General features: G+C 33.9%; 1 protein-coding gene across 4 annotated transcripts in view; it reads left to right on the top strand.

Annotated features, from left to right (window-relative positions):
• 5PtaseI (inositol polyphosphate-5-phosphatase A) overlaps window positions 1-19,014 on the top strand; it is a 71,512-nt gene extending 52,498 nt beyond the window's left edge. For 2 of the 4 annotated variants that reach the window (XM_069844377.1, XM_069844373.1), the window contains 2 exons: window positions 3,128-3,164; window positions 15,584-19,014. In XM_069844377.1, the coding sequence (XP_069700478.1) occupies window positions 3,128-3,140 (13 nt within the window). In that variant the 3' untranslated portion in view covers window positions 3,141-3,164; window positions 15,584-19,014. Of the gene's footprint in view, window positions 1-3,127; window positions 7,293-15,583 lie in introns of those variants that run through there. The other 2 variants (XM_069844372.1, XM_069844376.1) reach the window with 2 other exon arrangements.
• The last annotated feature ends 6,425 nt before the right edge of the window (window positions 19,015-25,439 follow it).

The following is a 25,439-nucleotide window of genomic DNA, read 5'->3' on the forward strand; positions in this document are numbered from 1 at the left end:
GTTGAAGTGTATCAATAAAAAGTTGAGTAAGTTGAGATATTATTTGTTGGAAACCACGTCCCTATATCTAGTGTACTTTTTCAATAATAAATATTTATAATTAGGGAAAGATTTTATATTCACTCTGTATAATAATGATATTTCTATTCTATTAGTGTTTTTTTTTCTTTTTAATAAAAACAGTCTACACCTGGAATAACAGCACGTCTGGCCACGAAACCAGGTGACTCAGGTTGAATCCCGGTCGGGACAGGTTACCTAGTTGAGGTTTTTTCCGGGGTTTTCCCTCAACCCAATTTGAGCAAATGTTGGGTAACTTTCGGTGCTGGACCCCGGACTCATTTCACGGCATTATCACCTTCATCGCATTCAGACACTAAATAACCTGAGATGTTGATACAGCATCGTAAAATAACTTACTAAAGAATAAAAACTGTAACATTAACCTTCCACTGAATCATTTTGGAATTAATAAACTTGTAATAATAGGGTCTGCAGTCATGCAATTACAAGTTAAGTAGCATTTGATGTTAGTGCCAGTTCTCAAGTAAAATTCTGTGCTTTCCATATTGGTTTTTTATTTGAATTTATTTAAATTTAAGATGTCAGACATGCGATAATGTCCATTTTCTTTTTATTTAATATTTTTTTATGTGTTTATTAATTTTCTCAAAGTTATTTGCCACCAGAGGTGCTAGTGATGCTCAGCTTACAGGATGTCACATACAGTTTCCTTTCTATATTGATACTTATACTGCGGTGATATCAAGAAAACTAGCAAACCTCGTATATAGGTTTTTAAGGTAAAGGTCAAATGTAAAAATTTGTGACACTCCCTGTAATATGTTAAGATCCCTTACTTACAAATGGCTTTTAAGGAACCCGGAGGTTCATTGCCGCCCTCACATAAGCCCTCCATCGGTCCCTATCCTGAGCAAGATTAATCCAGTCTCTATCATCATATCCCACCTCCCTCAAATCCATTTTAATATTATCCTCCCATCTACGTCTCGGCCTCTCCAAAGGTCTTTTTCCCTCCGGTCTCCCAACTAACACACTATATGCATTTCTGGATTCACCCATATGTGCTACATGCCCTGCCCATCTCAGACGTCTGGATTTAATGGTCCTAATTATGTCAGGTGAAGTATACAATGCGTGCAGCTCTGTGTTGTGTAACTTTCTCCATTCTCCTGTAACTTCATCCCTCTTAGCCCCAAATATTTTCCTAAGCACCTTATTCTCAAACACCCTTAATCTCTGTTCCTCTCTCAAAGTGAGAGTCCAAGTTTCACAACCATACAGAACAACCGGTAATATAACTGTTTTATAAATTCTAACTTCCAGATTTTTTGACAGAAGACTAGATGACAAAAGCTTCTCAACCGAATAATAACAGGCATTTCCCATATTTATTCTGTGTTTAATTTCCTCCCAAGTGTCATTTATGTTTGTTACTGTTGCTCCAAGATATTTGAATTTTTCCACCTCTTCGAAGGATAAATCTCCAATTTTTATATTTCCATTTCGTACAATATTCTGGTCACGAGACATAATCATATACTTTGTCTTTTTGGGATTTACTTCCAAACCGATCGCTTTACTTGCTTCAAGTAAAATTTCCGTGTTTTCCCTAATCGGTTGTGTATTTTCTCCTAACATTTTCACGTCATCCGCATAGACAAGAAGCTGATGTAACCCGTTCAATTCCAAACCCTGCCCGTTATCCTGAACTTTCCTAATGGCATATTCTAGAGCGAAGTTAAAAAGTAAAGGTGATAGTGCATCTCCCTGCTTTAGCCTGCAGTGAATTGGAAAAGCATCAGATAGAAACTGACCTATACGGACTCTGCTGTAAGTTTCACTAAGACACATTTTAATTAATCGAATTAGTTTCTTGGGAATACCAAATTCAACAAGAATATTATATAAAACTTCTCTCTTAACCAAGTCATACGCCTTTTTGAAATCTATGAATAACTGATGTACTGCACCCTTATACTCCCATTTTTTCTCCAATATCTGTCGAATACAAAAAATCTGATCAATAGTCGATCTATTACGCCTAAAAATGTAGTTAATTTAATTTAATTTTTGTATCTGTGTAGACACACAAATACTTTATCCATTAATATTTCAAATATCTCCTGCTTGCCTTGTAATGCCAGTTTAAGAAGTTAAAATTTGATCTTTCATTCAAATACTTGAAGGTACTCACGAGTTCATCTTGCACATGGATCTCTCCTATTGGCTCATTGAAAACTCTTTGAAATGTCAGTCTAATAAGTTGACTGTTGTTCTTCATGCATATTGCAGTAGTGTAATTGAACATTGTGTCCAATCACTGTGTTTACTTAATCGAATTTCATTTATTAATATCATGAATACTGCCCATATCCAACAGTTTGAAGGACGGGAGGAGCATGATATCTTAGACACAGTTGTGTTGTTGAGCAGTGAGTTTGTACATCCCAAGACCTATTGGGTGACAGACATCATTAACAAGTTACTAGCATACATCTCTCCTGAATTTGTCCTAGAATTGTGACGTGAAAAGTGTACAATGAATCCTTGTTCAGTAGATCGTGATTTCACTATCTCAAATATAAACTAATATTTTCAAGAAAGCGGACAATATATCGTCGGTTTCTTGGTAAAAGTGACCAAGTCACATTCCAAGGCTTCCAAGCATTATGAAAATTTAAGACATAATTTTATATTAAAAACTAATAATATAGCACATTTACCTTAAAAAATAACTCATTACTACATCTAAAGAAGTACAGTTATCTTTGGATGGTCATTAAAACTTTAAATGCCTTTTCCCAACAATTTTTCAATTTGGACTTGGTCACTTTTACCAAGAAACCGACGATATATAATTCAGTAGCTCCTAATATCGGGATATTTAAAAAAGAATTATTTCTGCTTCATACCTTCTGTTCAATGATTTCGTAATCAATAATAAATAGAAAAATATAAGCAAAAGATGCACATTTAGAAGAAACATATAATATATTAAATGTGATACCAGTTAAAGTTTTGAGTCCTTAGTCTGGTAAATTACGTACCTTATCTCCAGTTGTATTAAATATTTTATAATGAATGAATTCTTGTTTTCTTACAGCCAGTATACTTGAAGGTGCACTTGGAAGCCAGTGCAGGTACGGTTCCATGTGGCTGCAGCTCTGCGTCTTCCCCTTGCTTTGGCCTGTATCTGCCTGCTGATGCACGCCAGTGGCCCCAGAATCGAAACCATCACAGCAGCAGACTAGACCATGCTGCCCTCTCCTCCATGCTGCTTGCCGCTCATTGCACGACAGTCAGTCCTGTAGCAACTGGAATTGACAGCCATCTGTTACTGTCACCCCCAACGCACGCTTCACTGTTGCATGATCCCTACACCCCTGAGAGCATGGAAACTCCGTCATCCTCACCCACTCCTTCTTTAACTCCCCAGTTCGAATTTCCAGAATATTTAGAAAGAGGTGACACGTATGAATCTCAGCAGAGCATGGACGACAGTGTGGACAACTGGAATTTTGTTGTGGATTTTGTAGATTGTTCTGAACCTGCACCTTGCCTAGGTGAAGATGGAGATGTGGTTGTCACAAACAAAGCCAATGAGGACTGTTTACCTGGTAGTATTTTAGACTCTGAAGCAGGAGACTTGGTATCTGGTGAGAACAGAGATTCTTTTCAGACCGTACTTTCTCATTCAAGAGATGAATATCGTATACAGATTCCTTCTGATTCTTGCCCCCCGCCATGTAGTAAATGTAGTCCCATAAACAGGATATCTGAGACGAGTTCCGTAGTTCATTTTGTATGTAACAAAGAACTTGAAAAGAAAACTATTGCAGTAGATGACATGCTGTCAGCAAAGGAGTCTTCCTGCATATGTAATATCCAGAACAATTCTCTTTTTATCAATATTGAACAAAGTGATGGGACAGAGAACTGTAACCAAGTTTCTGGATTACATACAGTACAACTCTCTGCATTGTCCTCTAATAATGAAAACAGTAACTCACTTCACTTTACTTCATATTTAAAAAACGATATAAGTTTGTGCCAAGAAAATATGGATGGTAGGACAAACCAAACTACCAAAGCTTCAAGAATAAAACGTAGTGTTCCTGGCAAAAGACATGGGATCACGAAGAGCATTAAAAGTTCTCCCATTTCCCTGTCAAAGAATTTTGAAATGGCACAAACACAGTCTGAACCAAATATAAATAGTTGTGTGTGCAGGTGTGGAAAATCTCAGTCTTGCAATTGTCTGTGTAATAAATCAGCAACTGTGAATCATTCTGTTAGCCATAATGTGCTGAATATTGACAATTTACCTGATGACGGAAACTTGCTAATGTCTGCAGTTTCAGTTGCAAGTTGTTCTAGCAACATTAAGTCAGAGATTAAAACTAATTACCTCGATGCAACACAAGAATCTCATCTTGAAATATCTGATTCTATTGATAAAACAAATTATATATTAGCAGTTAAGAGCTCTTTTATGTCTTTTGACTCAGCTAATCATGTTGAAAGTCTGAAATTAAGTGCTTACAGTAATTTAACAGAACAATTGCAACCTCATAGTCATAAAGCTCAAATGTTGTCTCGAAACAAAGTATTGGAATTGAGCAAATTGCTGCTGCTCAATAATGCTATATCCACATTTAGAAATGAAACTGCATTAACGCAGAAGCCTTCTTTGAAGAGTCTCATTCGAAGTGCTTCTGCTCCGATGAATATCTTTTCCATTGGAGTCAGCGAGAAAGATATGCATAGTTCATTTAATGTGTCGAGAACACACAGCTGTGGGAATATGGCGTTTTTAAACAGTATTTCAGATCTGGGTAGCACCCCAGAGAATTCTGAAAGTAATGAAGTCTACGAAGTACCTGTAGGACAAGATAATGCAGCGTCAAGCACATGTAGCTCAGGCATTGAACACTCAACCATCACCAAACAAAAGAAGAAATCTTTAAAAAGTCCATCTGACAAGAAATGTTTCAGTTGCTGTATTTTATTGTGATTATTGTGACTTGTTAGTTAAGAGTCAAGTTTCCTTATTTTATCAGTTAGTAATGCTATGAGTCTCATTATCCTTGTTTTATCCTGTAAAGTACATACTCTTTTCATGTTGCATAATTCCTGTTATGTACCTCATTTTTATTTCGTTGTGTGTGGTTTTTTTTTTTGTTGTATTTGTGTTAAGCTTTCAGAACCAAAGCCATATTGGATCTTTTCTTTTTTGTTAAATTTGTTAATAAGCATGTGAATTGAAAAGTAGTTCCAGAGTAAATGGATCGCTATTTTTTATTATTTTATATTCTATAATGTAAACAAGCAAACTGTTTCTTGTAGAAATTTAAGTTGTTGTTATTCTTAACGTTTAATTTGTATTTTATTTGGCGGCATGAAATACATTAATGTTTGTGGAAATTGCAACACCAAGAAGGATACATGTGACTGAAATTAAATTGATACCACGGATTAGGTACATGATAATACACAAATGATTAAAATTACAGTCGACCTGGTTGGCAAGTTGGTATAGCGCTGGCCTTCTATGCCCAAGGTTGCGGGTACGATCCCGGGCCAGGTCGATGGCATTTAAGTGTGCTTAAATGCGACAGGCTCATGTCAGTAGATTTACTGGCATGTAAAAGAACTCCTGCGGGACAAAATTCATTCCGGCACATCCGGCGACGTTGATATAACCTCTGCAGTTGCGAGCGTCGTTAAATAAAACATAACATTTAACATTTAAAATTACAGAACTGTACCTGATCTGTGACCGTGAGATTTCAGTATGGTGTGAAGCCTCCATGCGCTGCAATCAGAGCCTCTAAGCGTCGTGGCATGGAATCAAAGAGGGCCTGGATATGTTCCTGGGGAATCTCCCTCCATGCAGTTTGTATGCGAGTTCACAAAGCTTCAAGAGTGGGTGCTGGAGGACCATGATGACATGTCTGGCGAACGTGCAGGCCAGGGAAGTAGTGGTACCTGTCGTTCTTCGAAGAAGGCTTGCACAATCCTCGCCACATGTGGCCAGGCATTGTCCTGCTGAAATATGGCATGTGGAGTTGCCAGAAGGAGGGGCAGTACCTCGGGCTCTAAAACCTCCCTAATGTAGCGGTTGCTGTTCAGATTGCCCTGAATACATAGGAGGCGAGATCGCATATTGTATCCAATGGCACCCCAAACCATCACACTAGGCGTTTGTCCGCTATGCCGCTCAACAATGCAGGCTCTCAGATTGCGTTCACCACAGTAGTATCTAACACGTATGAAACCATCATTGTAGGAAAAGTTGAAGCTGGACTTGTTCGAAAACACTATATTTTGTCACTCAGTACTGCGTTCGCGTGCCCATTGCAGTCTGAGGCGTTGGTGGTTTCTGGAAAATGGAAGCTGATGCAATGGCATGCAAGCCACTAGTCCAGCCTTGAAAAGATGGCGACGAACCATTGACGCAGACAGATCCACACCCGTTGCAGTACTCCAACGTCGACTGAACACTGTGGATGAAGCTGTATGGTCCATCACGGCCATGTGGACAAAATAGCGGTCACGCTGTACTGTAGTCATATTACGTGGTCCAGTACCCTCTCGTCTCTGTGTACGACCCTCTTCTATTCACTGGTTCCACATACGCATCACTGTCGTAGCAGCATGCCTTGTACAAACCGAAATGTCACAGTATGATAAACCTGCTTCCCGGAGACCAACCATTCTGCTCTGTTCAAACTCACGTGCTGATATTTCGCCCTTCCACGTCGAAGAGGCATACCTGCACTAGCTTTCACGTTCCACTTCGTTTGGAAGCTCTGCACTGACTGAGCAAGGCATAACACTGACCTTGCTGGTGACACAAGAGACATCACTGTTGGGCCTTTGTGTGCACCATCTCTCTGGAAACGTAATCAATAATTGGTGGTAGACTGTTCTACACATCTCTCGAGTTTGGAGTCGTTCGGGCCATTCTTTCTGGGTGTTGCACTTTCCACAAACAGTAGTGTAGGTTGTTCCAACTGTGATTTGCAATACGTAACTTGATTGGGTGTGTTGATTTAAAAGATTTTGTATGTTGTGGTGAAATATTTCTTTTGCAACAACTTCACTTATCACTTGATACTGTAAGTAGCTCCATTTCTCTGTGGACTTATATTACCTCACTTTATTAAATTTTCACTGAAATTATAAAGTGTCTGAGTTTTAAGTCTTACCAGTTTTATTTTAAATGTTTACTTTATTTGAAATAAATACAAACTATCAGAACATTATACTGTATTAGACTTATGTCATATTACACTTCAAAACTGAGAAATTAATTGAAATTATTCTTTCAGTTTTCCTGATCTGTTGCCAAGTTGTTTGCTGATTTGTGTTACAAGCATTGGCGTACACAGTATTTTTTGTTGGGAAAATTGTTTACAATTTACATTATCGGTATTTTAAGTTTTGTTTTATTATTATTATTATTATTATTATTATTATTATTATTATTATTATTATTATTATTATTATCACCAAAAATATGAACTGTCAAATGCACAACAAACCTTTTTACAATAAAGTAAGACTTCTAACAAATGGGTGAATACCGATCTTAAAATGAGTTTAAAATCGACAATGCACAATATTTAACATCTGCACTGCAGAACTGTCAAATAAGCTTTTCAGTATGTTTCACAAGTTAAATGTCATATTGTGTCAGCTTCATTTTATTACAAGGTCGGTATTAGGCAGCAGGTCTCTCTATAATAAAGATAGCATTGTTATAATTCGAACAAGTCACAGCACCAAGCACGGGGATTATATTGAAGGAGGGGTAGGAGGATTGTGTCTAGCGTCGTTGTAGATTTTGTTATTCTGGCAATGAAAAACTATATAAAGGAAAGCGATTATGAATAAAAAGTATCATCATCATCATGTCCTTCACTCTAGTCGATCCGTTACAGTCTCGTACTAGCATTTTTCTGGTCTTCCCAAATTTCTCCTTCCTCTTGGTACATAGACAAGAATTTGTCTAGATATCTAATGCGATCCATACTGACGATATATTTCTTCCACTGAAGTCTATATTGTTGAACAAAATGAACTACAGTGAAACCTGTTCAAGACGGAAGTGACATGGTCCTAATTTTTTTTCCGTTGTGGACAGGTTTCCGTGTTATTCAGGTGTGAAGTTAAAATGGAACATTTTATTATTTGTATAAATGAAAAACAAAATGGCATGCCGCAAATTGTAGGAATTACAAAATATTCCGTTTAACACTACTGACATTAAATCAGCTTCCTGTCGCTTATTTAATTGAATGACCTTGATGAAAATCTCATTTCCTGTATAAATTGTATTGTAACTCACTCATTAAACACTATAAAGTTTATTAATTACACTAAATTTAATATTTAACACTATACTATAATACTGTACTGTATATCACAACACGTTATTTAATTGGACTAGAAGCCTTGAATTCTGGATTATCTAATTTCTTTGCCAGTTCAAAGGTTTTCTTTGCGGAATAGGTCCAGAAATTTGCATGATCTTTGAAAGGGCAAGAACAATCCTCTCCCACAACAGTTAATTTATTTCTATGTAACCAGTTGTTTTCTCTTTCCTTTTATGTCACCATTATTGACCTCAAGCCACTCACTCATGATACGGCCTTTATGTTTGAAAGTGTTAAGTTACACCTGAGTTTTCCATTCATAAATTTCAACATTATTTTCCATACTCTTCGTTTCTCATTTTCCTCAATAACTTTTACTTCATCAATTAATGATAGTGCAACATTTTTACGCAACTTCTTTTTTATCACGATATCACTAATACACTTGCGTTCTACCCAGCCACGACAGTATACAGGGGTGAAGCATCTGCCTAGTCAATAGGGTAATAAAATTATGACCACCAGGCCAACACATCCTCGCACCCTAAAAAATTTTACAAAGAAAACTTGTTTTTATCTTAGTGACCTACGTATTTCGTACATACTGTTTCAAAATATAGTTTACATTAAATTAGTGTGTCCAAAATATTATTTCCGTTTTGAACAGTAGCAGACAGTTTCCGTTTCCGCGTTGGACAGTTTCCATTTTATTCAGGAAAAATTACACATAATACATATGAATTTCGCCGGGACCAATAAATTGTTCTGAAATAGACAAGATTCCGGATTATTCAGGTTCCAATTTGAACAGGTTTCACTGTATAGGATCTATTTTTAGTCTTTTCAGTATGTCTCCATTTTCACGGTGTTTGAGCAATGAGCATCCCGCTATCTCTCATAAACCTCATTTCAGCTGCTGTTAGCCTTTTCTCATCAGCTCTTCTGATTCTCCATGCCTCACTGCTGTGAAATCAGAACTGTTCGAGCAAGTGTTTTATGTATTTTTAAAAATATTCAAATCTGAATACTATATGTAATTTTTTTAAGTTCAAAAAAAGGGAGTTCAAATCCAGTAACCTCCCCTTCATATGCCCCTGGTTACAAGATAATAAAAATATGTCTTATGTAAATTTAATAAAATGAAAATTCAATTAAATTTGCTTGATACATGTTTTTCCTACCTTGTAACACAAATTATCTAACAACTGAGTGACAGGTCAGGAAAACCAAAAGAATAATTTCATTTAAATTCCTCTCAATAACCGCTGTTGCATGCTCAAGCCTTCTTGATGCAAACATCAACTGAACCTGTGGCCATTACTTTTGTATGAATCACATGGTCTCTCTTTTCCTTCATCAGATGAGGAATGTTCAGGTGGTTTGGGAATTGGTAAATGGATGGAATGTGGAACTAGGATAGTTTATTATTATGAAGTACCGAAGTACATATAATATTTCCGTGCAGGAATTCTGAGTTACCATGTGATGAAGGATGGCTAGAACAGAGAAAAATTCTCTCTGGCACTGGGGCCCGTTCTCCGTTCTATCCATCCTTCATCAAATGGTAACACAGAATTCCAGCACGGAAATATCATGTGTACTTCGGTACTTCATAATAATATGATACGCGTAAATAATCATTTAGTGATTCAAGATGGCACTCATCCCGTCGGATTCTGGCCACTTAGTCACTTGTAATGAGTGCATCTCTGTACATAGTGCTTTGGACATTGTGCCACTGTCACATATTCTGTGACATAGCACATGAGGGTAAGTCACCAAAGGGAAAACTGAGAGGTAGAACTTACACTGAGGGGATTCGATCCGGCTTCAGAACTGGAATCCAGTGTAGCTTAATGGATAAAACGTCAGCACGTAGAGCTGAAAATCCAGATTCGAGTCCCAGTGCTGGAGAGAATTTTTCTTCTTTCTATCCATCCATTATAGGATAGTTTAATTTATGTCTGTTCTTGATATTTTTATGTTTTGAAATACAGTAAAACCCCAGTAAGACGCTGTTCAAAGGACCACGTGTAAACTGCGTATTAGGCGGGTATATTAATTTTGACTTATATACAATATCTATTAGCATTTTTTTTATTGAAATACATGATTCATGAAAGGTAATACAGTATTACTCCATTATGTAATTACTGTACTGTACGTCAAAGACATTTACAATATGTACTGTACTTAATTCTTTCGAAAGGAGGCCTTTATAGTTGTTTGCTGTGTGCGTGTTCTCAAAGCCCTCATGTTTACCACACTTCACTCTTTTGCGCTTACACCCTCCCGACGTCGCAGCTGCAGTGAGTCGTGATTTTTTATTATCGTTCTTAATGTCGATGATGGGATTCCTAATGAATCAGACAGTTGTTCCTGATTAAGAGTACTGTTTTCATCGTACTTTCGTAAGATTTCCAATTTTTCAGACATAAAAAGCACTTTTCGTTTAACACTCATTGTAATCACATTCACAGACACTTCAATACACTAAAGGACAACAAACTGACCAGCAAAAATTTCCAGAATTTTATTACGGTCGAGTGAGGAATGTTGTTTGAGAGAGAGAGGTTTAGCAAGAGGGTGGGTTATTGTAACTGTAAGTTGCGCAGGTAAAGGGTCAAATAAGAGAGTGTAACAAGAGGGGGGGGGGGGGTATTGTATAGTATGAAGGTTTAAATGCGCAGGTAAAGGGTCGAATACCAATACTTTTCAGATTAATGGCACCAGTGAGTTCAATGGCCAAAATGATTCATTGCTGAAAATTACATCGAAAATATTCCACAAAAATAACGTATTATGCGGGACTTGAGCGCAACAAATGGGGTATTTTATACAGGTGTTATATATGAAATGTGCAGGAACCGGACAAAAAAAGCGTATTACACGGGATAGCATAATAAGCGGACGCATCATATCGAGGTTTTACTGTATCTACCAGACAAAAGTAGCAATCATTATGGTAGTTGGAAGGTTCGTGGTATAGCAAATGGCATATATTTTCACGCAGTCATCCTTTTTTTTTTTTTTTCTCATGAAACTAGTTGTGTAGACCAATTTACCTGATTTGCCCAGGGTGCACCATGGGAGGCTAGTCTATACTACACCCACAATGAGGGATGAGATGAGATGATGATGGAGATTTGATTGGAAACTGGAGCTTCCACAGGCTTGTCCAACACAAGTTATAAATCAGAAGTAAGCCAGGGATGGAACTCGGGTTCATAGGATTATAAGTTGAGCGCTCTAGCCAGTAGACCACTGTGGCAACTACCCCTTCTAATGTATATCTACAATAAACACGAGTGACATTGGGAGCCCATTATTTATTGTGATCCCCAACTGGCATTCCAAAGTACATTTAGAGGCTGAGCAGAACTTCATCCCAGGCACAGTACAATATTTAATTTGTTTATGTTTTATATAAATACTGCAAGCATAAAAAATGAATCTGCTAAAGGGATTAAAAGTTTTTGTTTTTGATATCCTTGCTATGAAAGAAAGAAAAATAACTACAGTGTGTCCCGTAGAATCACTACCACAAAGAAACCTGAATATCTCCTAAACTAATAGTGATCCTAAACTAATAGTAACAAAACAACCGGACTTAGATTTTATGTTAGAAAAACTCACCAAGTTTCAATAGATCCCCACATGTGCGCCTCTGGTGTTCCGAACAATATCAAGACGGTATTTTATCTCTCCTTACATATATCATTTTGCTGCAGCTTTTGCACAAGATGGATTTTGTACGCTCCTTTCCTTTCCCTGAGGCGCACTTGAACACTTCGTAACGATCCCTAAGGAATGCAACCACCTACCTGATCTATTCACTGCAAGCTGGGAAAATAAGTTTGTGTGTGGAAGCTAAATAGCAAAAAAATATGAAGTTTAGAAGTGGAGAAATCGTATAAGAAATATGAATTTTAAAAATGCTTTGTCACATTTTAAATAAAAAAAGTTCTTAAAATAGGGGGGTTTATAGCTCTCTGACCTCCCTTTGTATCTGCGCCTGTCTGTGTGTGTGGGCGCGAGTGCACAGTGGGGGAAATGCAAGTTCTGTTATATTTATGATTTTGCAGTGCTATGAGTGATTTCTGGAATACAAAGAAAACGTTTTAATATTCATATGAAATTGACATCAGTGGGAAGAAACTGAATAATTTACTATTTTTGCTAACATCTTTATTCTTTTATCATTTCAAGAAATACATAAAATAGCAAAAATATGAATCTAATATTAGAAATGTTTTGGAGTTTCTGTGTTTTGGTGTATAATTTGTGATGGAATGGATCTCATTCATTAGTCCTTTCTAGTATCTTGAAGCTTCTAAAAATTCTAATTGCGTATAATAAAAGTTTAAAATAATTATTAAAATTATTTGCACTCAATTTATTCATTTTGTTCCATATATAAAAATACTGTACTAATAAGTGAGATTTTATAGACTGTTGTTATAGTTTTAAAACATTACTGTTCTCAAAGCAATATATATTTTTTTTCTCCTGAAATATGCTCGACTTGAATTTCTTCGTATATTTCATCAATTTGAAAAGTGTTTCAAACAGAAGTTAAAGGAATTAGTCATACTGTTCATGACAAGTATAATCTTTAATGTAATAAGTATAACTTTTTAAAAATTAGACAATAAAAACGTACCATGAAACAACTATAAATTAAATTAAATTAAATTAAGACTTCCAAGTAATATGATTTCTGACTGTGAGAGTTAGTAGGTGAAGAATAGGAAAATTGGAGAGGAGTTTCGGACAAAATATTAGATGAGAATAATCCTTTCCAGCCACTGACATGGCTCAGTCGGTTAAGGCGCTTGCCTGCCAGTCTGAAGTTGTGCTCGGGCACAGGTTCGATCCTCGCCTGGGCTGATTACCTGTTTGGGTTTTTTCCGAGGTTTTCCCCAACCATAAGGTGAATGCCAGATAATCTATGGCGAATCCTTGGCCTCATCTCGCCAAATATCATCGACACTAAATAACCTCGTAGTTGATACAGCGTCGTTAAATAACCAACTAAAAAAAAAAAGAATAAAAAAAATCCTTTCCAGTACGTATGTTACTTTTCAGAAACAAATTCTTACCACAGCTGTTTCTCTGCTGAAATAGGTAGGCCTACTCTTGAAAGTGACTGACTGAAGTTTTTTTATAATTGTACGGAGTTACGTAACAATATACCAACCAACAAATGAAAAAATTTAGTTTTTTGCACAAATCTGTTGTTGGCTGGATTATTTATATTTAACTCTGGAAAAATCAAGAATGTGATATCTGCATCTTACTGCTATTTATAAGCAAAATTTGTTTGTTGCATAAAATGTATTTATTTTGCTTTGCAATATTAAAATCAACTGCTAGTCTGTTATTAAAAATTGGTTAACCTTTTATAGTATTATTTGTGATATTTTTTGTAATAGTATGAATGTTACAATTTATACTTCTTGCATAAAATGTTTAATAAAACCAGATTTATTTCAATGGTCAGTATCTCGAAACCAGGTTATTGGCACTTGGTCTCTTATTGCTTAACTCCGTCCAATTGTTGGGCACTGATGATGTACAGTAATATCTCTTACATGTGATCATAATTGCACGAATATCAAGCTATTTGCTAAGATTATATTCTTCACTTCATCCTTGACTACTAGAATGGCAGAATAATAGAATAATTTTATACATCTAGAGACTTCCTAGATTGATTGTTTTAGCATTGGATATTGCTTCTTATTGCAAGTTTTTCATTCTAGTAGAATGCCAGAATAATATGATAGTTTTATACATGTAGAGACAACCTAGGTTGGCTATTGTAACATTGGATACATTTCTTACTGCAAGCCTTTAAGATATAATTTTATGCTAAGTAAATTACTGGTATGTGTTTTAATGAAATATCGTCTTGAATCTGATTTCAGAAAATACTTATGGCAGTCGTTTAAAAGAAATTACCGGTATCAAAGTGAGAAGTGTCTTTGCTTACATGTACCGGTATCTTATATTTAATTAAATAGTATGTTGGATCCATTAATAAGATCATCGATTCGTTTAATAAAAAAGAAATATACATATTCTGCTATTTATCTTTATTTATATTGAAGGGTATGTTATAGAATTTTGACTGATTACATAAATACAAAATTCTAATTGAAAGTTGTGATAATGATAACGACAGTGGGTGAAATAGGGCGAAAGTGATGGTCTGTGCAAAGAGACAGCCAGAATTTTCCTAAATAACAGGGAACAGACCCCCCCCCCCAAAAAAAAAAAAAAACAAATTTTCACAAAATGTTATAAGTGAAATCTCGACTATCTGGCTTACAAAGTATTGTAGGTAAATCAGATAATCGAGAACCATATTTTTATTTCAATTTATTATGGTGACCAAAAGTGAATTATACTTTTCCGAACTCATACTTAACAGATATTTTTATCGCTAATTTATCAGTATCCATTCTTTTCCTTTCATTAAAATCGCGATCCTTATTCATTTTTGTTCAACAGTCAAGCTTAGTATGTACGTATTGTTAAAAAATACTGAAGAAAATTAAAAGTTGAAACTGAGACTCAATGGAAAACAAAATGTACCGTGACAATGAGCAAATATTGTAACATGCATTTCCATTTGGACTTTATTTTGTCTAATTATTGCATTGCATTCGATTTTCTTTTGCAAAATCGAGAAGTCAAGCCAAGAAAATAATGGCATCTCAAAAAATAAAATTAATAATTTTGTACAAGCAAAAAACGATCTACGTAAGAAATGAACAAGAAATCAACAATATAATAGATAATACTGTAGTACAATATAGGGACAGTCTGGTTTACATAATATGTGCTTAGGATGGAACTATTTAGAATACCATTACAAATATTTAATTGTAAACCTATTAGAAAACGAAATGTTGGCAGACCTAGAAAAGTTGGAGAAAACAATTTTAAAATGAAACAAAATGCTCTGAAACCAGAAGAGGTCAGGAGGCCTAATCCGTGTAGTTGTTGATAACGACGGTGATGATGCTGATGATGATGGAAAAATAATCACAGTATGTAAGGTATATTGATTTCTTTTAAATAAATGAATAGTTTTTAGTTAGTATATTCGTTACTATTTATTTTTCTATATAAATACAAATTGCTATTGTAATTTTTTAAATCTTGTCCAGGGTCAACTTGTGGAGCAGTCAGTGAGCACTTTAATAATGTGGAGTCAACATCATTTACATCTCAACATGTTGCCCCTGCAGATGTACTGGATGCAACCACCATCACCCGCTACATCCACATTAAACATTCTGATTCACCTGTACGAATATTTAAAGAAACGACAGTTTAACCAAAACTGAAGTTCGTAATTACAAACTGCCATGATGCTTATGTTTTATTTATACCTTGGCCTCAAACAAAGCAATATTCCTACTAGGTATGGCATCTAATATAACTGGTGTATGTTAACACACGTGATACTGCTCACTAGTTACCTTATCGTGGGATGTCGTTAGTGTCTGCTTACAAGCACTAAGAACCCGCTATAAATCTTCCAAAGAGTCATTGTTACGTGAAGATCTGTATTACAGAAAAATTTTAGTGTACAAAGAAGCATTCATCTTACACACAGGAATAAAGTTGTTTTCATTCCATCTTTCTTAATAATTATCAGACTGTTTCAAAAGGGAATTGTCCAGCTACAGCTACAGTTACTCTTATTTTTATTTCATACAGTATTTATTAATACCAAGAAATATAACCTCAAACGCATATACCGTACTTCATTCCTCTTACATTATCACTGATTCGTGGGAAAATAGTTCGTCCAGGTTTTTAAGTATTTTGATATTCATATTAGAATTAATTTTTAATGTAATTGATACGTGCAATTATAAGCATTATGCAAATCAGTGAATGAAATTGCTGATGGACAATCTTTTTGTTAACATTATTTGTTTAATAACTGCACTCTTATTTATTTTTAACCTTTCCATTGATTTAGTTATTATATGTATGATATGTATACGTTATTTTTAAAAAGTATAATTCATAATATTTATTGCTTTAAACATAAAATATTTTTCCTCTAGAACTTAATATAAATTGTAGCAGATTTACAGAAAGTAAATTTATTCACAGGCTCCCTTTGCTAGTTTCGTAATTCTTCTTCATTTAAAAAATAATTTTGTAAAGTTAAAATGTCCGAAATTGCAGATATTTCAGCCTTCTTGTTGCATTATTTTTCGAATAATATACTAATCCCGTGGAAGTCCAAACCAACACCAAATATCCTCAGTATTCTCAGTGATTTATATTTTACGTCCATATGAACTATCTTTGTAATCTCCATTAAATATAAAATTCTGAAGTTTTATATATATATATCTTTGAATGAAAACATGATAAATTTGGAATAATGTTTATGTAGCAGATTTAAGAAATAATGTGGCAGCATAACTGAGATTTTCTCTTTATTTTAACATTGGTAACTTGATATTTTAATAGTATACTATATAAACATATTTTATTACTGTGGATCAGAAGCTTTTAAGTCTTCTAAATATTTGCGGTTATGTTGGGACCAAATATCTGTCAGTCATTGCAGGATCTCTTTTTTTTTATTAAAATAAATACTTGGAAATACGTGAAAGTTTTTATATGGAATTCAGAATACACAATACACTTACAATTATATACCTCGCAAAATGTGAACTTTAATTTTTTTTTTTAATATAAAGTAACATACTGTAAATGTAAGAAGAATATAAAATGAATAAATATCACTACATTTAGGTGAAAATGAAACATTAAAATATCACATCTTTCTTCTCATTTTCTCCAAGCTATAAACATAGGTACAATTAATGGACACGAATGTTACAATATCTATCAGTTTTGGAATGAAAAGCTGTCGAATCATTAAGGTTTTTTCATATTGCAGGACAACTATTTAAATTATGTCGCTGCTGATAATTATAGGGTCTGGACATTCGATACGGGAATCCATGTAAGAAACAGGTTTTGAGGAAAGACAAACTTGTTAGCAACGCACTAACATTTTTACTACGTGGTACCGTACTATATTAGGAAACCCAATAAATGATGTTAAGTCAATAGCATCTTTCTACGAAATCGAAATCTTTTTAAATTCTTGAAACATGTTTTTTAGTGACTATGAAATGCCATATCACTATGTGATTTTACATTAAGACTTCTTTCATAATTTTCTTACGAGATTAATGTGCTTCATTGAAACTAAGTACTTTCATACAACAGAGCACGTTAAAAATCTAATTTATACTCAAAAAGAATAATGACTTCAAGTTATTGACTTACATTTCATTTTGTGAGAATTTTATTATATTAACTGTCAGTATAAAATATAGTAAACTCTCTAGCATCGTAAAGTTAATTTCTGGAATAAAGAATGAATAAGAGATGTGTTTATAGCGAACATGAGTACGGTAATCTACATATAACCCTAAACGTAGATGTTAATTCCATTAATCAATTTAAATGTATTGGTCGATGCCAGTTTACGAAAAAACAACTAAAGAAAAATTTTCTTCTGAAAATTAATATGCAGAGAATATGTGGATGAGAAAGATTACGGTTCTTGCAGATTTAATGTAGTTGCTACTGCGCTACCATCTGTTATGAAATAGCATATCAAAGAAAGAATTTCGAATATTCCTATAATTGTTAACATAATTTAACTGGTATTGTAAACTACTTTTTTCATTATGACGGTTATTATAAACAAGCAACTGTAATGAAAATTAATCACATAATAATAATAATAATAATAATAATAATAATAATAATAATAATAATAATAATAAACCTACCAGTACTTATTACTTGAAGAGTTCATCCCTATTTTTGTAGCATAATGAATTTATTCTCCTGACGTCTTTTAGAGAAACCTAAAACTTTTGAATGTAGTAGTCAGAACTGTGTTTACAAAGAATCAAAATCACAAGTTGAGATCTAACATAAAAAATTACCGGTAAGTAAATTGTCTTATTTTTGTAGAGTTGACGCGGCAAGACTTACGAGAACATAACAGTATTGGGCTGCTTCATTATATCGATTGTTATCTCAAATAATATAAATTACATTTACTGTAGGCCTACCACACTTCCCAAACTTTTTTTTGTGTAATTATGAATCATCACAAACCGATCATAATTATGAAAAGTTTCTTGTTAATTTATGATATGTATGTGAAATCAATTGAAGGAATGACTATTCTTGATTAATAAAATCGTAAAGAATTTTTTTTTTTTGTATTAACCAGGCATAGTTGTACTTGTATCATGCGTATAAAATAACATAATTTACTATGAATGTTATTAAATTATTTATTGAGAAAAACCTTAAGTGATAATGTAGAAAACTGACATTCCAGAATTGTATATTTCTGTAACTTAAAGCATGGTTAGTGACTCGTGTGTAAAAAAAATTTAGATGAATGCAGCAATCTTAAAATTCAATGTTACTCTAAAATATTTAGTTTAAATAATGACTGTAGACATATAGTATGCTGAATGAGATAATTAAACTGCATGTCTTTAAACAAAAATAGCATGAAATAAATTTTAATATGTTATACCTAAATTCTTTCAGAAACTTACAATCTTGAACATTATAAATTGCTAAATTTATTATAATAGTTAAATAAAATAAGAGAGAAGATACACTTAAACTCTTCAGTGGAAGAATTATCAAACAAGCTTTTTAATTGGGAGTACATTTAAAATATTTCTGAGCTATTAAGATGTTGATATGCCAGCAGTGAGCTTATATTTATATCAGATTTGTTTGTTTGTTTGTAGGTCAAGGTGAATAACTTAAATATGGATGTTCTCAGTAAGACGCAATTTGGTGTTCATATCTGCGAATATTATATTTGTACAATTTCATTTCGAGAAATATTCCATATTCCACAGTTATATGTTAGTAACAGAACAATAGCTTCTCGTATCAGCAATGAGTTTCAGTTAATCGAACAGTTGTAGTTGTTACCGGTAATGTGTTAAATATCTTACATAGAAATATTTGTTTGTTTGTTTATTTATTTATTAAAGCATAGAACTTTTTTACACAAAGTTTTCTAGTGCTATTAAATTAATTAAAAGAGAGAGCCAAACATAGGAACACAGATTTGTTTCTTATATAAGAATGCTCCTTTGAGATATTAATTGCATAGTACTAAAATATGATTATCAATTGTCAAATATTTGTATTGTACTATTACACAAACAGTGAAGTGCTAGATTTTATACTCTTTCCTTTTCTGTTATACAGAAAAGATCATTGAAATGAATTTCTATATTTAAATATGTACGTAATCCATATTTCAAAATAATTGTTAGTGAACTTCAAAAGAAAGTACTTTGAATATTTTTTATTGTAAGGGATGATATATTTGAATTTTGCTACATGAAACAGTACTGCATTCTGACATTGATGATGGATGGATTGATTCTGCTTTTGAAGAAGATACCAAGACAAAACGGTCTAAGCTGTAAAGAGTCGGTTCTTACACTCTTTGCTACCTTCATCCAATGGCTTAGTATATATTAAAAAAGTCCAGTGTATTGTCCGACCTTTGTTCGCATGGTTCCATATATCCTAGTCTAAATACAAGGTCTGGCAGATGTAATGCCCTGATTTCATTAGCCTGTAATCTATAACAAATATTTTATTACAGATGATGTGAGAACATATAGAGGGGCATATATTAGCTCAGACCATTATCTCGTTCAAGCAAAAATTAAATTGAAGACAAAATGGGCAAAAATTTATTGAAAGAAAGTTAATGAACGGAATTGTTGGAAGACCCACCTCCTAAGAGACCATCCTATTAGAAATCTATATGAGAAAAGATTAACACAATTTATATTGGAGTACGAAGAATCTCCTAATATAGATGACGAATGGGAAAATTTTAAAAAGGCCATAGAAAGAACAACATTTGAATGTTTAGGTACAGTACTAGATTAAAAAGAAGAAAGAAAAAAGGACTTATATGGAATGAAGACCTCGATACAGCAATAAAGAATAAGAAAAGAGCATATTTAAGATGGTTACAGACCAAAACACAAGAAGATTTGTTAGAATATAAAGCCAACGCAGCCCAGGCAAAAAAAAAAAAAAAAGATGGTCAGAATGGCTTACAGAGAAAGTTGGGAAAGATATGTTGCAAACCTTGAAAATGATATCCACAGAAGGCAAATAAGTGCATACAAAGTAATTAAACATCTAAATCAACAAGATAGTGATAAAGCAAATATTGAAGTCATATCAGGCGAAGAATGGATTCAATATTTTAAAGAACAATGGACTGATAAATTATTAAGTTCGCAAATTGAAGAAAGCGATAAAATACTTACTCATATTTCAGAAGTGGATTAAATTGAATTATCAGAACTAGAAGAAGTTTTAAAGAGATCAAAAAGTAGGAAAACTCCCGGCATAGATGATATTAACATAGAGGTAATTAAATACTCCCCTATAGAATGGAAATAGAGATTTTTAAAATTATTAAGTGTATGCTGGAAATATAAGAATATTCCTCAAGAATGGAGAATTGCAAATATCATTCCTATATTTAAGAAGGGAGACAGAAACAAGTCCAATAATTACAGAGGAATTAGCCTGCTCAATGAAGCATACAAGCTCGATGCAAAAATAATAACAAGAAAATTACCGGTACGAACTATTAGACACTATTCTCCTAGAAGAACAATCGGAATTCAGAAAAGGAAGATCTTGTTCTGATAGTATATTTATTTTAAAACAAATGATAGAAAAACATAGGAAGTTTAATAAGGAGCTTCACATTCTTTTCTTAGATTATCAAAAATAATTTGATAAGGTCAGAAGAGAAAAGCTTTGGAAAATAATGGAAACGAGAGGCATTCCCAAGCATTTGATTGAAGTAATAAAAAATATATATAAAAGTTCCAAAATGTGTTACAAATCAAAAGGTAAAATTTATATGGAGATAATGAACTTGGAACTAAGGCAGGGCTGCAGTTTGTCGCGTACATTGTTCAATTTATACTTGGACGAGGCTGTTAGAAAACTAAAAATACAGCTGAATGAATTTTGTATATCAGAGAATTTCGAAAGGAGAAAATTTCTAAAGAATTGTAGGTTTGCAGACGACCAAGTTATTTTATCCAGTAATGAAGACACACTACAGAGTTGAATTAAATAAAATAATAAAAGAAATTAATCTCATAATAAAAAAAATTAGGTGATGGCTTTCATTGGCAAAAGATCTATTAGATCGAAAGTTGTACTGGAAAACTATATTATTGAACAGGTAAAGAAATTTAATTTCTTAATTTTATTTAGGTGAACTGTATGTGAACCATAAAATTGCCAGATTTAATAAAACGTGTGGTACAATAAGAAGAACGCTCCACAATAAAACTAGAAAAGACACACAAATAAAACTATAAAGTGGTAGCAATACCAGCAGGCCTATATGGAAGTGAGAATTAGACTATGAGAGAAAATGATAGAAGTCGACTACAGGCTGCAGAAATGAGATTTCTACAAAGTGTGTCTGGAGTGAGATGAGTAGACTGCATCAGAAATAAAACGATCAGAAAGGTTCGCAGTCTACTAGATATTGTAGACCAATATCAGTCGAATTGTTGGGAACACATACAGTAAATGGAACACAATAGAATACCCTGGATTGTTGCAAATTTTACACCTATAGATAAACGAAATATCAGCGACCAGTAAAAAGATGGGTACAATAAATATAGGAGTCGCAATAGGCTTAAAAGAGCTTGAAGCAGAAGAAGAAGAATTGTACAGATTTCTAACAGAGAAATAAATACATAATTATGTAACATAAAATAACATTCACAGATTCAATCTCCCACATTCAAGCAAGTCTTACGACATAATTTTAGGTTAATGTCAGCGAATTTGTCCCGAATTGTGTGTTTCAATTCATCAGTGTTTCGGGGTTTGTTTCACTACACAAGATCTTTAAGGACATCCCAAAAAAAGAAATCGGGTGGTGTTAGGTCTGGTGTTCGAGATAGCCATTCCAGTGGCCCATGTTGCACTAGGCTTATTCATTTTTCTTCAGAATGCATATTCAACACTTTCCTGACACTCAACGCATAATGTAGCAAACACTATCCTCCTAGAAATAAACTCCAACTTTCTATTAAACTTTAAGCAAAAATTCTGTTGTAGGACATGTAGGTAATTATCCTGATTGACAGTACCGTTAAAGAACACTGGCCCAATTACAACCGTGACTGAATCGCCAACCAAACTGTTACCTCTGGTAAGTAAATGGCTTTCTCTAAGATAATATGTGGATTCACATCACTCCAATAATTATGGGAATTGGTATGGCCATTCCATTTGAGCGTAGCCTCATCTGATCACATTATATTGAAACGTTGTCATCCTCACGTAATTTGGCCAAAAATCTTTTACAAAATTCCCTTCTTTTTGAATCTTCATCAGACAAGGATTGTAACAAATGAAGTATGAATGGCCTCATTTCCATCTTTCCCAGCAACCTTCGAACACTTCTATCAGATACAAAAAATGATATTAAAAATTGTTCAATCTTATGACATCGATTTAATATTAACATTTGTTAATACATGTTAAATATTAAAATTTTAACATTATTGTATTTAATAACTGATTTATCTGAAAATCTTCTTCCCTTCAAGTATTAGGCCAAATGGCCTTACGATGTCACAGTTGAATTTTCAATCCAGCACTTCTTTGGACGACCGAGAGATCTCTTCCCGTTTGGACGATAGTGGAGCATGACTTTTGGGATTCTATCTCTATGCATGCGATGCAGATGATTTATCCAGTTGTTCCGATAATGTTTTACGTGATTAATTACTGGTTCTAGTTGTAATTCTTCCATTACATCTTCATTGCATTTGTGATCCCATTTCGTATATCCCGCTGTATATCTCATAAATTTCATTTCATTAGCCGTTATTCTGCTTTCGTCTTTCTTCCTCAATGTCCATGCCTCACTGCCGTAACAAATTACAGGTCTCGCCAAGGTCTTGTAAAAGCGAATTCGAGTATGCCTTTGTACTAGGGAAGGTTTCATAATGGTGTTAATTATTCCCATTGTTTTGGTGTATTTAGAAATTTTCTGTGAAATGTCTACTTCATTGAAAAAAGATAATGTGTATCCGAGATATGTAAAATAATTTATCCTTTCTAATATTTTTTAATTTAAATATATTTTGCTAGGCACAGGGTATTTTCCACAGAAGGCCATAATTTTAGTTTTTTCTTTATTGATTTTCATATCATATTTAATTCCAATCTTGTTAAAATTAAAAATTGAACGTTGTAATTCATCTTCTGAGGATGCCACCAGAGCTAAATCGTCTGCAAAAAGTAATGAATCTAGTTGGAAATGTCTATTGAGTTGTATATATCCATGAGGCAATTGCTTCCATTCTCTAATTATTTGATTCATATATATAATTATAATAATAATAATAATAATAATAATAAATAGCAACGGTGAAAGGCCGAAGCCTTGTCTTACTCTTAATCAAAACATGAATTGTAAAGAACTTCTATCAGAGTTACCCTGACAGACACTTACTGGATTTCTGAAGGCTTCGCAACAACGACTCCCGTAATTCGGCAGCATTTTCTTCTGTTGTTGTTGAAGCTGATCTCCCTGATCATAGAGCATCATGTACACTGTCGGATGTCTCGAACTTTCTGATCATTTTTGTATTGTTACGATTCTGCACCAGTTATATTCCAAATTCCTCGTGTAACAAAAAAGCAATTGCTGTCCCATTGCTAATACAGCTTCATTGGTCTTACTCGTTGTTCTAATGTTGGTCAACGAGTCATTTTACATCAGCGAACCTGGAACACAATATTATATTACGTAACTAGTTACAAAAATGGAGCTTTATTAATGAGTGGGTTAAGTTAGAACACGACCACAGGGAGCATTCTAATACCCACAAGTTAATGAAGATCATTTTGTAACTTGTTGTATACAATATTTTATCTACGTTTTGTGTATTTTGCTAAAAATTATGAAAATTAGCAGAAAACATATTGGTGAAATGTTCATTTCCTTTTAGGTTATGGAGGTAGGCGGGTTAGGGTTTCTTAGTTCCCATGTTATGAAAAAAATCAATAAACATTGTTACTGTAGTGGCCATTTTGATCCTTCATATTACTAGCTTTCATGATAAACTGAAAATGTTTGAATATGAAGATGTGTATGCCACACCACCTGAAATAACAGAAGCTGTGAAACTTGCTACATTAGACATTCTACCAAAAAAATCAAGGAAAGTTTATAAACGCAAGTTACATGGAATTTAAAGATTGGTGTGTATGTAAATAGAAAACTGAAGATTACAGAAAATACAGTATTATCTTATTTTTATGAGAAGTCTAAGCAGTTCAAGCCATCTACTCTTTCATCTGAGTATTCAATGGTCAAATCTACTCTTATGATTAACCATAATTTGGATATTAGTAAATACGAAAAACTTAGGGCATTTTTGGTTTCTGAACAAAAACGTAAAAAATATTAGAAAGAAGTCAGCTAATCCAGTTCCTCCAAAATGTGCCTGATGATGGATACCTATTAAGAAAAGTTGCTCTTTTATTTGAAATATGTGATGCATGTCGGTGAGATGAATTGTACAAATTAACTGTAGATGATGTTGAAGATGTGGGTTCTGCTTCCATTGTGAAGATACTTCAATCAAAAACATGCGTAGATAGAAGTTTTGTGATCAGTGGTGATTTAGACTGCATTGACTTGCTTGATAGTTGCTGAAAGTACAATGCCCTTCGACTTACTATTAAGAAGAGTAACAAGTATTTCCTTTTCTATGCAAATGGAAAATTTGACACTCAAGTAGTGGGAAGATACCTAGCCAGATTGCTGAATACTTGGGATTCAAAAACGCCAAGGATTGCACCAGTCATTGCCTGAGTTGTTCATCTGCAACTCTCCTCGCAAAT

The sequence above is a fragment of the Periplaneta americana genome, chromosome 13 (assembly GCF_040183065.1).
Source record: "Periplaneta americana isolate PAMFEO1 chromosome 13, P.americana_PAMFEO1_priV1, whole genome shotgun sequence".
Taxonomy (NCBI): domain Eukaryota; kingdom Metazoa; phylum Arthropoda; class Insecta; order Blattodea; family Blattidae; genus Periplaneta; species Periplaneta americana.